Below are 19,054 nucleotides of genomic sequence, written 5' to 3'. Positions count from 1 at the left end.
GCCTATGTAACGCCCCTTGTATAAGAAATAGCCTGCCTATGTTACGCCCCTTGTATTAGAATTAGCCTGCCTATGTAACGTCCCTTGTATTAGAAATAGCCTGCCTATGTAACGCCCCTTGTATTAGAATTAGCCTGCCTATGTTACGCCCCTTGTATTAGAATTAGCCTGCCTATGTAACGCCCCTTGTATTAGAATTAGCCGGCCTATGTTACGCCCCTTGTATTAGAATTAGCCTGCCTATGTAACGCCCCTTGTATTAGAATTAGCCTGCCTATGTTACGCCCATTGTATTAGAATTAGCCTGCCTATGTTACGCCCCTTGTATTAGAATTAGCCTGCCTATGTAACGCCCCTTGTATTAGAATTAGCCTGCCTATGTTACGCCCCTTGTATTAGAATTAGCCTGCCTATGTTACACCCCTTGTATTAGAATTAGCCTGCCTATGTTACGCCCCTTGTATTAGAATTAGACGGCCTATGTAACGCCCCTTGTATTAGAATTAGCCTGCCTATGTAACGCCCCTTGTATTAGAATTAGCCTGCCTATGTTACGCCCCTTGTATTAGAATTAGCCTGCCTATGTTACGCCCCTTGTATTAGAATTAGCCTGCCTATGTAACGCCCCTTGTATTAGAATTAGCCGGCCTATGTTACGCCCCTTGTATTAGAATTAGCCTGCCTATGTAACGCCCCTTGTATTAGAATTAGCCTGCCTATGTAACGCCCCTTGTATTAGAATTAGCCTGCCTATGTTACGCCCCTTGTATTAGAATTAGCCTGCCTATGTAACGCCCCTTGTATTAGAATTAGCCTGCCTATGTAACGCCCCTTGTATTAGAATTAGCCTGCCTATGTTACGCCCCTTGTATTAGAATTAGCCTGCCTATGTAACGCCCCTTGTATTAGAATTAGCCGGCCTATGTTACGCCCCTTGTATTAGAATTAGCCTGCCTATGTAACGCCCCTTGTATTAGAATTAGCCTGCCTATGTTACGCCCCTTGTATTAGAATTAGCCTGCCTATGTAACGCCCCTTGTATTAGAATTAGCCGGCCTATGTTACGCCCCCTTGTATTAGACTTAGCCTGCCTATGTAACGCCCCTTGTATTAGAATTAGCCTGCCTATGTTACGCCCCTTGTATTAGAATTAGTCTGCCTATGTAACGCCCCTTGTATTAGAATTAGCCTGCCTATGTTACGCCCCTTGTATTAGAATTAGCCTGCCTATGTAACGCCCCTTGTATTAGAATTAGCCTGCCTATGTAACGCCCCTTGTATTAGAATTAGCCTGCCTATGTTACGCCCCTTGTATTAGAATTAGCCTGCCTATGTTACGCCCCTTGTATTAGAATTAGCCTGCCTATGTTACGCCCCTTGTATTAGAATTAGCCTGCCTATGTTACGCCCCCTTGTATTAGAATTAGTCTGCCTATGTAACGCCCCTTGTATTAGAATTAGTCTGCCTATGTTACGCCCCTTGTATTAGAATTAGCCTGCCTATGTTACGCCCCTTGTATTAGAATTAGCCTGCCTATGTAACGCCCCTTGTATTAGAATTAGTCTGCCTATGTTACGCCCCTTGTATTAGAATTAGCCTGCCTATGTTACGCCCCTTGTATTAGAATTAGCCTGCCTATGTAACGCCCCTTGTATTAGAATTAGTCTGCCTATGTTACGCCCCTTGTATTAGAATTAGCCTGCCTATGTTACGCCCCTTGTATTAGAATTAGCCTGCCTATGTTACGCCCCTTGTATTAGAATTAGCCTGCCTATGTTACGCCCCTTGTATTAGAATTAGTCTGCCTATGTAACGCCCCTTGTATTAGAATTAGCCTGCCTATGTTACGCCCCTTGTATTAGAATTAGCCTGCCTATGTAACGCCCCTTGTATTAGAATTAGTCTGCCTATGTAACGCCCCTTGTATTAGAATTAGTCTGCCTATGTAACGCCCCTCAGTGAAGGAGAAATGGATTCCCAGGGTTTTTTTCCTGTTATCAGCCTTGCCGCCGTGTTTTGGATCAGTTGTAATCACACAAGTTGATATTGTGGTAATCCTATGTAAAGCGAGTTTGCGTAGTCCAGTCGTGAATTAATGATTGTTCCAACTACCACTGCTTTGTCATTCTTTGGGATAAAAGGGAGGAGTCTGCGGAGCATGCGCAGCAGATGGTGAGATCGACTGACTACAGATCCTATTTGCGCATCCATTGACATTTGTGCGTCTAAAATAACCCCGAGACTCTTCGCTTTGGTCTTTGGGGGAGATAGTCTGCCCAAAGACGGTTGGAGGAGACCAGGAGGTTTTGGTTGCGGGCTTATGATTTGGGTGTAAGATAAGAAGCTCTGTCTTTGATTGGTTCAGCTGGAGGGAGTTGGTGGTCATCCAGTCCTCTATTGATTTGAGGCAGTTTTCAAGTTGTTGTTGGTGATCTTTTTTTCCATTGATCCGGAAATAAAGTTGCGTGTCGTCAGCGTAAGAGTGGAAGCAGAGATCTGAGCATCTGATGATTTGAAGGAGTGGGTAAATGTTGAAGAGAACGGGTGACAACGGAGAGCCTTGAGGGACTCCGCAGGTGACTGCCCGAGTTTCGGAGAGGAATTTTCCTAGTTTCACTGTCTGTGACCGATTTCCTAGGAAAGACGCGAACCAATGGAGATCTATGTCTTGGACTCCGGCTACTTCTGTGAGGCGGACGAGTAGAGTATTGTGATCTACTGTATCAAACGCCTATGTAACGCCCCTTGTATTAGAATTAGTCTGCCTATGTTACGCCCCTTGTATTAGAATTAGTCTGCCTATGTTACGCCCCTTGTATTAGAATTAGCCGGCCTATGTTACGCCCCTTGTATTAGAATTAGTCTGCCTATGTTACGCCCCTTGTATTAGAATTAGTCTGCCTATGTTACGCCCCTTGTATTAGAATTAGCCTGCCTATGTTACGCCCCTTGTATTAGAATTAGCCTGCCTATGTTACGCCCCTTGTATTAGAATTAGCCTGCCTATGTTACGCCCCTTGTATTAGAATTAGCCTGCCAATGTTACGCCCCTTGTATTAGAATTAGCCTGCCTATGTTACGCCCCTTGTATTAGAATAAGCATGCCTATGTTACGCCCCTTGTATTAGAATTAGCCTGCCTATGTTACGCCCCTTGTATTAGAATTAGACGGCCTATGTTACGCCCCTTGTATTAGAATTAGCCGGCCTATGTTACACCCCCTTGTATTAGAATTAGCCGGCCTATGTTACACCCCCTTGTATTAGAATTAGCCGGCCTATGTTACGCCCCTTGTATTAGAATTAGACGGCCTATGTAACGCCCCTTGTATTAGAATTAGCCGGCCTATGTTACGCCCCTTGTATTAGAATTAGCCTGCCTATGTTACGCCCCTTGTATTAGAATTAGCCTGCCTATGTTACGCCCCTTGTATTAGAATTAGCCTGCCTATGTAACGCCCCTTGTATTAGAATTAGCCGGCCTATGTTACGCCCCTTGTATTAGAATTAGCCGGCCTATGTTACACCCCCTTGTATTAGAATTAGCCTGCCTATGTTACGCCCCTTGTATTAGAATTAGCCTGCCTATGTTACACCCCTTGTATCAGAATTAGCCGGCCTATGTTACGCCCCTTGTATTAGAATTAGCCTGCCTATGTAACGCCCCTTGTATTAGAATTAGCCTGCCTATGTAATGCCCCTTGTATTAGAATTAGCCGGCCTATGTTACGCCCCTTGTATTAGAATTAGACGGCCTATGTAACGCCCCTTGTATTAGAATTAGACGGCCTATGTTACGCCCCTTGTATTAGAATTAGCCGGCCTATGTTACACCCCCTTGTATTAGAATTAGCCTGCCTATGTTACGCCCCTTGTATTAGAATTAGCCTGCCTATGTTACGCCCCTTGTATCAGAATTAGCCGGCCTATGTTACGCCCCTTGTATTAGAATTAGCCTGCCTATGTTACGCCCCTTGTATTAGAATTAGCCTGCCTATGTTACGCCCCTTGTATTAGAATTAGCCGGCCTATGTTACGCCCCTTGTATTAGAATTAGCCTGCCTATGTTACGCCCCTTGTATTAGAATTAGCCGGCCTATGTTACGCCCCTTGTATTAGAATTAGTCTGCCTATGTAACGCCCCTTGTATTAGAATTAGCCTGCCTATGTTACACCCCCTTGTATTAGAATTAGTCTGCCTATGTAACGCCCCTTGTATTAGAATTAGCCGGCCTATGTTACGCCCCTTGTATTAGAATTAGACGGCCTATGTTACGCCCCTTGTATTAGAATTAGCCTGCCTATGTAACGCCCCTTGTATTAGAATTAGCCGGCCTATGTTACGCCCCTTGTATTAGAATTAGCCTGCCTATGTAACGCCCCTTGTATTAGAATTAGCCTGCCTATGTTACGCCCCTTGTATTAGAATTAGCCGGCCTATGTTACGCCCCTTGTATTAGAATTAGACGGCCTATGTTACACCCCTTGTATTAGAATTAGCCGGCCTATGTTACGCCCCTCGTATTAGAATAAGCATGCCTATGTTACGCCCCTTGTATTAGAATTAGCCTGCCTATGTTACGCCCCTCGTATTAGAATAAGCATGCCTATGTTACGCCCCTTGTATTAGAATTAGCCTGCCTATGTTACGCCCCTTGTATTAGAATAAGCATGCCTATGTTACGCCCCTTGTATTAGAATTAGCCGGCCTATGTTACACCCCCTTGTATTAGAATTAGCCGGCCTATGTTACGCCCCTTGTATTAGAATTAGACGGCCTATGTTACGCCCCTTGTATTAGAATTAGCCTGCCTATGTTACGCCCCTTGTATTAGAATTAGCCTGCCTATGTTACGCCCCTTGTATTAGAATTAGACGGCCTATGTTACGCCCCTTGTATTAGAATTAGCCTGCCTATGTTACGCCCCTTGTATTAGAATTAGCCTGCCTATGTAACGCCCCTTGTATTAGAATTAGACGGCCTATGTAACGCCTCTTGTATTAGAATTAGACGGCCTATGTTACGCCCCTTGTATTAGAATTAGACGGCCTATGTTACGCCCCTTGTATTAGAATTAGCCTGCCTATGTTACGCCCCTTGTATTAGAATTAGCCTGCCTATGTTACGCCCCTTGTATTAGAATTAGCCTGCCTATGTAACGCCCCTTGTATTAGAATTAGACGGCCTATGTAACGCCTCTTGTATTAGAATTAGACGGCCTATGTAACGCCTCTTGTATTAGAATTAGACGGCCTATGTAACGCCTCTTGTATTAGAATTAGACGGCCTATGTTACGCCCCTTGTATTAGAATTAGCCTGCCTATGTTACGCCCCTTGTATTAGAATTAGACGGCCTATGTTACGCCCCTTGTATTAGAATTAGTCTGCCTATGTTACGCCCCTTGTATTAGAATTAGACGGCCTATGTTACGCCCCTTGTATTAGAATTAGCCGGCCTATGTTACGCCCCTTGTATTAGAATTAGACGGCCTATGTTACGCCCCTTGTATTAGAATTAGCCGGCCTATGTTACGCCCCTTGTATTAGAATTAGCCTGCCTATGTTACGCCCCTTGTATTAGAATTAGCCGGCCTATGTTACGCCCCTTGTATTAGAATTAGCCTGCCTATGTTACGCCCCTTGTATTAGAATTAGCCTGCCTATGTAACGCCCCTTGTATTAGAATTAGACGGCCTATGTAACGCCTCTTGTATTAGAATTAGACGGCCTATGTTACGCCCCTTGTATTAGAGTTAGCCGGCCTATGTTACACCCCTTGTATTAGAATTAGCCGGCCTATGTTACGCCCCTTGTATTAGAATTAGCCTGCCTATGTTACGCCCCTTGTATTAGAGTTAGCCGGCCTATGTTACGCCCCTTGTATTAGAATTAGCCTGCCTATGTTACGCCCCTTGTATTAGAATTAGTCTGCCTATGTTACACCCCTTGTATTAGAATTAGTCTGCCTATGTTACACCCCTTGTATTAGAATTAGCCTGCCTATGTTACGCCCCTTGTATTAGAATTAGTCTGCCTATGTTACACCCCTTGTATTAGAATTAGCCTGCCTATGTTACGCCCCTTGTATTAGAATTAGTCTGCCTATGTTACACCCCTTGTATTAGAATTAGCCTGCCTATGTTACGCCCCTTGTATTAGAATTAGCCGGCCTATGTTACACCCCTTGTATTAGAATTAGCCGGCCTATGTTACACCCCTTGTATTAGAATTAGCCGGCCTATGTTACGCCCCTTGTTACCATAAACATACAATTGTAATATTAATGTGATACCTCCGTAATCATGTGTATAAAAACCTTCACATGCATCATAATAAAGGAGAACGGTTATTGGAAAGATGCGGAGCGAATCTTTTGTGTCTGTTCCCCACTTCAGTAGTTATTATTAATTTGGAACCCCTAATCAATATTTGGATAGGAGTCGCCTATCATCAAAATATCCATTTCAATGTCCTGACTTTTCTGAGCCCCACCTTCATCCTCGGGGGCTACAGGCTGCCGCGTGATTCCCTCTCTTCTGTAAGCCCGATCGCCCCCCCCCCTCGTATTATGTGCCGTCATCCAACACTCGCCAGAACCCGGGTCCAACATCAACAATCCTCCTACTAGAGCAAATCCCCCCTCCCCGGTCATGTGACCTCCCCCAATCCTCCTCACCTCCCACAATCCTCCTCACCCCTCCGGTCATGTCACCTCCCCCAATCCTCCTCACCTCCCCCAATCCTCCTCACCTCTCCAGTCATGTCACCTCCCCCAATCCTCCTCACCTCTCCGGTCATGTCACCTCCCCCAATCCTCCTCACCTCCCACAATCCTCCTCACCCCTCCGGTCATGTCACCTCCCCCAATCCTCCTCACCTCCCACAATCCTCCTCACCCCTCCGGTCATGTCACCTCTCCCAATCCTCCTCACCTCCCCCAATCCTCCTCACCTCTCCAGTCATGTCACCTCCCCCAATCCTCCTCACCTCTCCGGTCATGTCACCTCCCCCAATCCTCCTCACCTCCCACAATCCTCCTCACCCCTCCGGTCATGTCACCTCCCCCAATCCTCCTCACCTCCCCCAATCCTCCTCACCTCTCCAGTCATGTCACCTCCCCCAATCCTCCTCACCTCTCCGGTCATGTCACCTCCCCCAATCCTCCTCACCTCTCCGGTCATGTGACCTCCCCCAATCCTCCTCACCTCTCCGGTCATGTGACCTCCCACAATCCTCCTCACCTCTTCGGTCATGTGACCTCCCACAATCCTCCTCACCTCTACGGTCATGTGACCTCCCACAATCCTCCTCACCTCTCCGGTCATGTGACCTCCTCTAATCCTCCTCACCTCTCCGGTCATGTGACCTCCCCCAATCCTCCTCACCTCCCACAATTCTCTTCACCTATCCTCTTCACCTCCCACAATCCTCCTCACCTCCCACAATCCTCCTCACCTCTCCAGTCATGTCACCTCCCACAATCCTCCTCACCTCTCCAGTCATGTCACCTCCCACAATCCTCCTCACCTCTCCGGTCATATCACCTCCCAGAATCCTCCTCACCTCTCCGGTCATGTCACCTCCCACAATCCTCCTCACCTCTCCGGTCATGTCACCTCCCACAATCCTCCTCACCTCTCTGGTCATGTCACCTCCCACAATCCTCCTCACCTCTCCGGTCATGTGACCTCCCACAATCCTCCTCACCTCTCCGGTCATGTGACCTCCCACAATCCTCCTCACCTCTCCGGTCATGTGACCTCCCACAATCCTCCTCACCTCTCCGGTCATGTGACCTCCCACAATCCTCCTCACCTTCCCCAATCCTCCTCACCTCTCCAGTCATGTGACCTCCCACAATCCTCCTCACCTCTCCGGTCATGTGACCTCCTCTAATCCTCCTCACCTCTCCGGTCATGTGACCTCCCCCAATCCTCCTCACCTCCCACAATTCTCTTCACCTATCCTCTTCACCTCCCACAATCCTCCTCACCTCCCACAATCCTCCTCACCTCTCCAGTCATGTCACCTCCCACAATCCTCCTCACCTCTCCGGTCATGTCACCTTCCACAATCCTCCTCACCTCTCCGGTCATGTCACCTTCCACAATCCTCCTCACCTCTCCGGTCATATCACCTCCCAGAATCCTCCTCACCTCTCCGGTCATGTCACCTTCCACAATCCTCCTCACCTCTCCGGTCATATCACCTCCCAGAATCCTCCTCACCTCTCCGGTCATGTCACCTCCCACAATCCTCCTCACCTCTCCGGTCATGTCACCTCCCACAATCCTCCTCACCTCTCCGGTCATGTCACCTCCCACAATCCTCCTCACCTCTCCGGTCATGTGACCTCCCACAAACCTCCTCACTTCTCCGGTCATGTGACCTCCCACAATCCTCCTCACCTCTCCGGTCATGTGACCTCCCACAATCCTCCTCACCTCTCCGGTCATGTGACCTCCCACAATCCTCCTCACCTTCCCCAATCCTCCTCACCTCTCCAGTCATGTGACCTCCCACAATCCTCCTCACCTCTCCGGTCATGTGACCTCCTCTAATCCTCCTCACCTCTCCGGTCATGTGACCTCCCACAATCCTCCTCACCTCTCCGGTCAGCAGGTAGATGATCTCTAGGGTGATGTTGAGAATCCTCTGGGTCACCTCTGTCCCGTCCTCCATCTTTGGTGGGTGATGATCTCCTACAGATGAATACAACTTGAATTCAGGTCCTACCTGCAGATTACAGGAACATGACAAATAAGATATCTTCTCCATTAGAGGTCAAATGATATATCGGCCAATATTTGGCCTTTAAGAAATCGGCCGATTATCTCCCTTCCCCACACCCCTAAATCTCTTCCCCACAGCCCTACCCCCCTTCACAGCCCTGCCTCCCTTCCTTACACCCCTACCCCCCTTCCCCACACACCTCCTACCCCCGCTTCCCCACACACCCCCTACCCCCCCCTTCCCCACCCAAACCCCTACCCCCCCTTCCCCTTCCCCACACACCCCTACCTCCCTTCCACACACCCCTACCCCCCTTCCCCACCTGCCAGTGCCAGCCGGTACCACCTGCCAAAAAAAGAAAAATTGGCTTAAAATATCGGCTGCAAAAATCGGCATCATATATCGGCCGTCCCGACTTCTAAATATCAGCATCGGCCAGAGAAAAACCCACATTGATCCCCCTCTAATCACCATGTATAAATACATAAAGGGGGGGGGATATGATCTCCATGTATAAATACATAAAGGGGGGGGGATATGATCTCCATGTATAAATACATAAGGGGGGATATGATCTCCGTGTATAAATACATAAGGGGGGGATATGATCTCCATGTATAAATACATAAGGGGGGTATGATCTCCATGTATCAATACATAAGGGGGGTATGATCTCCATGTATAAATACATAAGGGGGGGTATGATCTCCATGTATAAATACATAAGGGGGGTATGATCTCCATGTATAAATACATAAGGGGGTATGATCTCCATGTATAAATACATAAGGGGGGGTATGATCTCCATGTATAAATACATAAGGGGGGGTATGATCTCCATGTATAAATACATAAGGGGGGGTATGATCTCCATGTATAAATACATGAGGGGGATATGATCTCCATGTATAAATACATGAGGGGGATATGATCTCCATGTATAAATACATAAGGGGGGGTAATGATCTCCATGTATAAATACATAAGGGGGGTATGATCTCCATGTATCAATACATAAGGGGGGGATATGATCACCATGTATCAATACATAAGGGGGGGTATGATCTCCATGTATAAATACATAAGGGGGGTATGATCTCCATGTATAAATACATAAGGGGGTATGATCTCCATGTATAAATACATAAGGGGGATATGATCTCCATGTATAAATACATAAAGGGGGGGGGATATGATCTCCATGTATAAATACACAAGGGGGGGATATGATCTCCATGTATAAATACATAAGGGGGTATGATCTCCATGTATAAATACATAAGGGGGGGGTATGATCTCCATGTATAAATACATAAGGGGGTATGATCTCCATGTATCAATACATAAGGGGGGGATATGATCTCCATGTATAAATACATAAGGGGGATATGATCTCCGTGTATAAATACATAAAGGGGGGGATATGATCTCCATGTATAAATACATAAGGGGGATATGATCTCCATGTATAAATACATAAGGGGGGATATGATCTCTGTGTATAAATACATAAGGGGGGATATGATCTCCGTGTATAAATACATAAGGGGGGTTATGATCTCCATGTATAAATACATAAGGGGGGTATGATCTCCATGTATAAATACATAAGGGGGATATGATCTCCATGTATAAATACATAAGGAGGGATATGATCTCCATGTATAAATACATAAGGGGGGATATGATCTCCGTGTATAAATACATGAGGGGGGGTATGATCTCCATGAATAAATACATAAGGGGGATATGATCTCCTTGTATAAATAAATAAAGGGGGGATATGATCTCCATGTATAAATACATAAGGGGGGGGGGTAATGATCTCCATGTATAAATACATAAGGGGGGTATGATCTCCATGTATAAATACATAAGGGGGATATGATCTCCATGTATAAATACATAAGGGGGATATGATCTCCATGTATAAATACATAAGGGGGATATGATCTCCATGTATAAATACATAAAGGGGGGGGGGGGGGATATGATCTCCATGTATAAATACATAAGGGGGGGATATGATCTCCATGTATAAATACATAAGGGGGGATATGATCTCCATGTATCAATACATAAGGGGGGTATGATCTCCATGTATCAATACATAAGGGGGGGGTATGATCTCCATGTATAAATACATAAGGGGGGTATGATCTCCATGTATCAATACATAAGGGGGGGTATGATCTCCATGTATAAATACATAAGGGGGGGTATGATCTCCATGTATAAATACATAAGGGGGGGGGTATGATCTCCATGTATAAATACATGAGGGGGGTATGATCTCCATGTATAAATACATAAGGGGGGGGTAATGATCTCCATGTATAAATACATAAGGGGGGTATGATCTCCATGTATCAATACATAAGGGGGGGATATGATCACCATGTATCAATACATAAGGGGGGGGTATGATCTCCATGTATAAATACATAAGGGGGGTATGATCTCCATGTATAAATACATAAGGGGGGTATGATCTCCATGTATAAATACATAAGGGGGTATGATCTCCATGTATAAATACATAAGGGGGGGTATGATCTCCATGTATAAATACATAAGGGGGTATGATCTCCATGTATCAATACATAAGGGGGTATGATCTCCATGTATAAATACATAAGGGGGATATGATCTCCATGTACAAATACATAAGGGGGGGGGGATATGATCTCCATGTATAAATACATAAGGGGGGTATGATCTCCATGTATAAATACATAAGGGGGATATGATCTCCGTGTATAAATACATAAAGGGGGGGATATGATCTCCATGTATAAATACATAAGGGGGATATGATCTCCATGTATAAATACATAAGGGGGGATATGATCTCCATGTATAAATACATAAGGGGGGTATGATCTCCATGTATAAATACATAAGGGGGATATGATCTCCGTGTATAAATAAAGAGGGGATATGATCTCCATGTATAAATACATAAGGGGGGATATGATCTCCGTGTATAAATACATAAGGGGGGGTATGATCTCCATGTATAAATACATAAGGGGGATATGATCTCCGTGTATAAATAAAGGGGGGATATGATCTCCATGTATAAATACATAAGGGGGGATATGATCTCCGTGTATAAATACATAAGGGGGGATATGATCTCCGTGTATAAATACATGAGGGGGGGTATGATCTCCATGTATAAATACATAAGGGGGATATGATCTCCGTGTATAAATAAAGGGGGGATATGATCTCCATGTATAAATACATAAGGGGGGATATGATCTCCGTGTATAAATACATGAGGGGGGGTATGATCTCCATGTATAAATACATAAGGGGGATATGATCTCCATGTATAAATACATAAGGGGGGATATGATCTCCATGTATAAATACATAAGGGGGGATATGATCTCCGTGTATAAATACATAAGGGGGGGATATGATCTCCGTGTATAAATACATAAGGGGGGGATATGATCTCCGTGTATAAATACATAAGGGGGGGGTATGATCTCCATGTATAAATACATAAGGGGGATATGATCTCCGTGTATAAATACATAAGGGGGGGATATGATCTCCATGTATAAATACATAAGGGGGGTATGATCTCCATGTATCAATACATAAGGGGGGGGTATGATCTCCATGTATAAATACATAAGGGGGGTATGATCTCCATGTATCAATACATAAGGGGGGTATGATCTCCATGTATAAATACATAAGGGGGGGTATGATCTCCATGTATAAATACATAAGGGGGGGGTAATGATCTCCATGTATAAATACATAAGGGGGGGTATGATCTCCATGTATAAATACATGAGGGGGGTATGATCTCCATGTATAAATACATAAGGGGGGGTATGATCTCCATGTATAAATACATGAGGGGGGTATGATCTCCATGTATAAATACATAAGGGGGGATATGATCTCCATGTATAAATACATAAGGGGGGTATGATCTCCATGTATAAATACATAAGGGGGGTATGATCTCCATGTATCAATACATAAGGGGGGGATATGATCACCATGTATCAATACATAAGGGGGGGTATGATCTCCATGTATAAATACATAAGGGGGGTATGATCTCCATGTATAAATACATAAGGGGGGTATGATCTCCATGTATAAATACATAAGGGGGGTATGATCTCCATGTATAAATACATAAGGGGGATATGATCTCCATGTATAAATACATAAAGGGGGGGGGATATGATCTCCATGTATAAATACATAAGGGGGGGATATGATCTCCATGTATAAATACATAAGGGGGGTATGATCTCCATGTATCAATACATAAGGGGGGGGTATGATCTCCATGTATAAATACATAAGGGGGGTATGATCTCCATGTATCAATAAATAAGGGGGGGTATGATCTCCATGTATAAATACATAAGGGGGGGTATGATCTCCATGTATAAATACATAAGGGGGGTATGATCTCCATGTATAAATACATGAGGGGGGTATGATCTCCATGTATAAATACATAAGGGGGGGTATGATCTCCATGTATAAATACATGAGGGGGGTATGATCTCCATGTATAAATACATAAGGGGGGATATGATCTCCATGTATAAATACATAAGGGGGGTATGATCTCCATGTATCAATACATAAGGGGGGGATATGATCACCATGTATCAATACATAAGGGGGGGTATGATCTCCATGTATAAATACATAAGGGGGGTATGATCTCCATGTATAAATACATAAGGGGGGTATGATCTCCATGTATAAATACATAAGGGGGGGGGGGGGTATGATCTCCATGTATAAATACATAAGGGGGTATGATCTCCATGTATAAATACATAAGGGGGTATGATCTCCATGTACAAATACATAAGGGGGGGGGGGATATGATCTCCATGTATAAATACATAAGGGGGGGTATGATCTCCGTGTATAAATACATAAAGGGGGGGATATGATCTCCATGTATAAATACATAAGGGGGATATGATCTCCATGTATAAATACATGAGGGGGGATATGATCTCCATGTATAAATACATAAGGGGGGTATGATCTCCATGTATAAATACATAAGGGGGATATGATCTCCGTGTATAAATACATAAGGGGGGTTATGATCTCCATGTATAAATACATAAGGGGGGTATGATCTCCATGTATAAATACATAAGGGGGATATGATCTCCATGTATAAATACATAAGGAGGGATATGATCTCCATGTATAAATACATAAGGGGGGATATGATCTCCGTGTATAAATACATGAGGGGGGGTATGATCTCCATGTATAAATACATAAGGGAAATATGATCTCCGTGTATAAATAAATAAAGGGGGGATATGATCTCCATGTATAAATACACAAGGGGGGATATGATCTCCATGTATAAATACATAAGGGGGGATATGATCTCCGTGTATAAATAAATAAAGGGGGGATATGATCTCCATGTATAAATACATAAGGGGGGATATGATCTCCGTGTATAAATACATAAGGGGGGATATGATCTCCATGTATAAATACATAAGGGGGGATATGATCTCCATGTATAAATACATAAGGGGGGATATGATCTCCGTGTATAAATAAATAAAGGGGGGATATGATCTCCATGTATAAATACATAAGGGGGATATGATCTCCATGTATAAATACATGAGGGGGGGTATGATCTCCATGTATAAATACATAAGGGGGATATGATCTCCGTGTATAAATAAAGGGGGGATATGATCTCCATGTATAAATACATAAGGGGGGATATGATCTCCGTGTATAAATACATGAGGGGGGGTATGATCTCCATGTATAAATACATAAGGGGGATATGATCTCCATGTATAAATACATAAGGGGGGATATGATCTCCATGTATAAATACATAAGGGGGGATATGATCTCCGTGTATAAATACATGAGGGGGGGTATGATCTCCATGTATAAATACATAAGGGGGATATGATCTCCATGTATAAATACATAAGGGGGATATGATCTCCATGTATAAATACATAAGGGGGGATATGATCTCCGTGTATAAATAAATAAAGGGGGGATATGATCTCCATGTATAAATACATAAGGGGGGATATGATCTCCGTGTATAAATACATAAGGGGGGATATGATCTCCGTGTATAAATACATAAGGGGGGGATATGATCTCCGTGTATAAATACATAAGGGGGGGATATGATCTCCGTGTATAAATACATAAGGGGGGGATATGATCTCCGTGTATAAATACATAAGGGGGGGATATGATCTCCGTGTATAAATACATAAGGGGGGGATATGATCTCCATGTATAAATACATAAGGGGGGATATGATCTCCATGTATAAATACATAAGGGGGGATATGATCTCCGTGTATAAATACATAAGGGGGGGGGGTATTGATCTCCATGTATAAATACATAAGGGGGATATGATCTCCGTGTATAAATACATAAGGGGGATATGATCTCCGTGTATAAATACATAAGGGGGGGGGGTATTGATCTCCATGTATAAATACATAAGGGGGATATGATCTCCATGTATAAATACATAAGGGGGGATATGATCTCCATGTATAAATACATAAGGGGGGATATGATCTCCATGTATAAATACATAAGGGGGGATATGATCTCCGTGTATAAATACATAAGGGGGGATATGATCTCCATGTATAAATACATAAGGGGGATATGATCTCCATGTATAAATACATAAGGGGGGATATGATCTCCGTGTATAAATACATAAGGGGGATATGATCTCCGTGTATAAATACATAAGGGGGATATGATCTCCGTGTATAAATACATAAGGGGGATATGATCTCCATGTATAAATACATAAGGGGGGATATGATCTCCGTGTATAAATACATAAGGGGGGATATGATCTCCGTGTATAAATACATAAGGGGGGATATGATCTCCATGTATAAATACATAAGGGGGATATGATCTCCATGTATAAATACATAAGGGGGGATATGATCTCCGTGTATAAATACATAAGGGGGGATATGATCTCCATGTATAAATACATAAGGGGGGATATGATCTCCATGTATAAATACATAAGGGGGGATATGATCTCCATGTATAAATACATAAGGGGGGATATGATCTCCATGTATAAATACATAAGGGGGGATATGATCTCCGTGTATAAATACATAAGGGGGGATATGATCTCCGTGTATAAATACATAAGGGGGGGATATGATCTCCGTGTATAAATACATAAGGGGGGGATATGATCTCCGTGTATAAATACATAAGGGGGGGATATGATCTCCGTGTATAAATACATAAGGGGGGGATATGATCTCCGTGTATAAATACATAAGGGGGGGATATGATCTCCATGTATAAATACATAAGGGGGGATATGATCTCCATGTATAAATACATAAGGGGGGATATGATCTCCGTGTATAAATACATAAGGGGGGGGGGTATTGATCTCCATGTATAAATACATAAGGGGGATATGATCTCCGTGTATAAATACATAAGGGGGATATGATCTCCGTGTATAAATACATAAGGGGGGGGTATTGATCTCCATGTATAAATACATAAGGGGGATATGATCTCCATGTATAAATACATAAGGGGGGATATGATCTCCATGTATAAATACATAAGGGGGGATATGATCTCCATGTATAAATACATAAGGGGGGATATGATCTCCGTGTATAAATACATAAGGGGGGATATGATCTCCATGTATAAATACATAAGGGGGATATGATCTCCATGTATAAATACATAAGGGGGGATATGATCTCCGTGTATAAATACATAAGGGGGATATGATCTCCGTGTATAAATACATAAGGGGGATATGATCTCCGTGTATAAATACATAAGGGGGATATGATCTCCATGTATAAATACATAAGGGGGGATATGATCTCCGTGTATAAATACATAAGGGGGGATATGATCTCCGTGTATAAATACATAAGGGGGGATATGATCTCCATGTATAAATACATAAGGGGGATATGATCTCCATGTATAAATACATAAGGGGGGATATGATCTCCGTGTATAAATACATAAGGGGGGATATGATCTCCATGTATAAATACATAAGGGGGGATATGATCTCCATGTATAAATACATAAGGGGGGATATGATCTCCATGTATAAATACATAAGGGGGGATATGATCTCCATGTATAAATACATAAGGGGGGATATGATCAACATGTATAAATACATAAGGGGGGATATGATCTCCAAGTATAAATACATAAGGGGGATATGATCTCCATGTATAAATACATAAGGGGGGGATATGATCTCCGTGTATAAATACATAAGGGGGGATATGATCTCCGTGTATAAATATATAAGGGGGGTCCATATAGTGAACTTGGTGTTGAGTTATTCTCTTTACGGTCATCACAGAGGACAAGGGGGTCTCTTTAAATCTGGAGGAAAAGAGATTACGGAAAGGTTTCTTCACAGTAAGAGCTGTGAGGACGTGGAATGGACTCCTCCGGAGGGGATCCGGACAGATGAGAAAAGTCGGGATTATTTCCTGAATGTACAGAATATAACGGGGGACATTTGTAGGGAGATCCGGGGTATCTGGCGTCTCTCGGGGGATCAGGAAGGAATTGTTCCTCTACTGGAGTAGATTGGAGAAAACTTTGCTGGAGTTTCACATTCCTCTGGATCACCGGTGTGTATAGGATTGTATATATAGAGGGGGAGGGGTGATAGACACATTATAGAGGAATATTACCCCCTCCAGTGATGTATACACTGTATAATATACAGGGGAGGGGGAGGGGTGATAGACACATTATAGAGGAATATTACCCCCTCCAGTGATGTACACACTGTATAATATAGGGGGAGGGGCGATATACACAGTATAGAGGTATAATACCCCCTCCAGTGATGTACACACTGTAATATATACAGGGGAGGGGGTATATAGGAGGGGGAGGGGTGATATACACAGTATAGCGATATAATACCCCCTCCAGTGATGTAAACACTGTATAATATACAGGGGAGGGGGTATATAAGAGGGGGAGGGGTGATATACACAGTATAGAGGTATAATACCCCCTCCAATGACGTACACACTGTATAATATACAGAGGATGGGTGATATACACAGTATAGAGGTATATTACCCCTTCCAGTGACGTATACACTGTATAATATACAGGGGAGGGGGTATATAGAGGGGGAGGGGTGATAGACACATTATAGAGGTATAATACCCCCTCCAATGACGTACACACTGTATAATATACAGAGGATGGGCGATATACACAGTATAGAGGTATATTACCCCTTCCAGTGACGTATACACTGTATAATATACAGGGGAGGGGGAGGGGTGATAGACACATTATAGAGGTATATTACCCCCTCCAGTGACGTACACACTGTATAATATAGGGGGAGGGGTGATATACACAGTATAGAGGTATAATACCCCCTCCAGTGACGTACACACTGTAATATATACAGGGGAGGGGTATATAGGAGGGGGAGGGGTGATATACACAGTATAGCGATATAATACCCCCTCCAGTGATGTACACACTGTATAATATACAGGGGAGGGGGTATATAAGAGGGGGAGGGGTGATATACACAGTATAGAGGTATAATACCCCCTCCAATGACGTACACACTGTATAATATACAGAGGATGGGTGATATACATAGTATAGAGGTATATTACCCCCTCCAGTGACGTACACACTGTATAATATATAGGGGGAGGAGATATATAGGAGGGGGAGGGGTGATAGACACATTGTAGCGGTATATAACCCCCTCCAGTGACGTACACACTGTAATATATACAGGAGGGGGAGGGTGGCGTGGAACGGGTCGGGAGTCTCACCTCGGTCGCTGCACTCGCTATGAACGATCAGGAAGTGAGCGCGGAGTGTCGGAGGGAATGATATCTCCGGACACTAGAGGGGGAGGGAGGTGTCCCCAGAAGGGCCGCCATGTTTCCGGAGTCTGGTCTCATGTAGGGAAGTTCTTATTGGCTGATCCTCCGCTGGGAAGAGGCGGGGTTCGAGCAGACAGAGCGCAGGGTATTACAGTCCGATCAGATCAGTGATATGACCCCCCCACACACACCGATCGGCTGAGATTCATAGGAACACACGTACAGAGGACACATCGCCCTCTAGAGGCGGACATACCTAAATAACACAATTCCCACAATCCTCCGTGATGTCACTTCCGATGACGTGTCTGAACTTCCGGCTGAAGGAACGCTCAGTCAGAAGACAGAAGAGCAGGGATGATGCATTGTGGGGGA

At 43.8% G+C, this 19,054-nt stretch overlaps 1 protein-coding gene across 2 annotated transcripts in view; it reads right to left on the bottom strand.

Moving 5' to 3' along the window:
- Positions 1-19,052, bottom strand: part of LOC143959471 (uncharacterized) — a 43,420-nt gene extending 24,368 nt beyond the window's left edge. The window contains exons 1-2 of one of the 2 annotated variants that reach the window (XM_077468134.1): positions 18,936-19,052; positions 8,610-8,738 (exon numbers count right to left, since the gene is read on the bottom strand). In XM_077468134.1, coding sequence (XP_077324260.1) covers positions 8,610-8,684 — 75 coding nt within the window. In that variant the 5' untranslated portion in view covers positions 8,685-8,738; positions 18,936-19,052. Of the gene's footprint in view, positions 1-8,609; positions 8,739-18,625; positions 18,775-18,935 lie in introns of those variants that run through there. The other variant, XM_077468133.1, reaches the window with a different exon arrangement.
- Between the last annotated feature and the right edge of the window lie 2 nt (positions 19,053-19,054).

This window comes from Lithobates pipiens, unplaced genomic scaffold (assembly GCF_037356315.1).
Source record: "Lithobates pipiens isolate NorthernLeopardFrog02 unplaced genomic scaffold, aLitPip1_a1.2 Scaffold_77, whole genome shotgun sequence".
Classification (NCBI taxonomy): domain Eukaryota; kingdom Metazoa; phylum Chordata; class Amphibia; order Anura; family Ranidae; genus Lithobates; species Lithobates pipiens.
The sequence above is the reverse complement of the archived record's forward strand: the minus strand, read 5'-3'. Positions and strand labels throughout refer to the sequence as shown.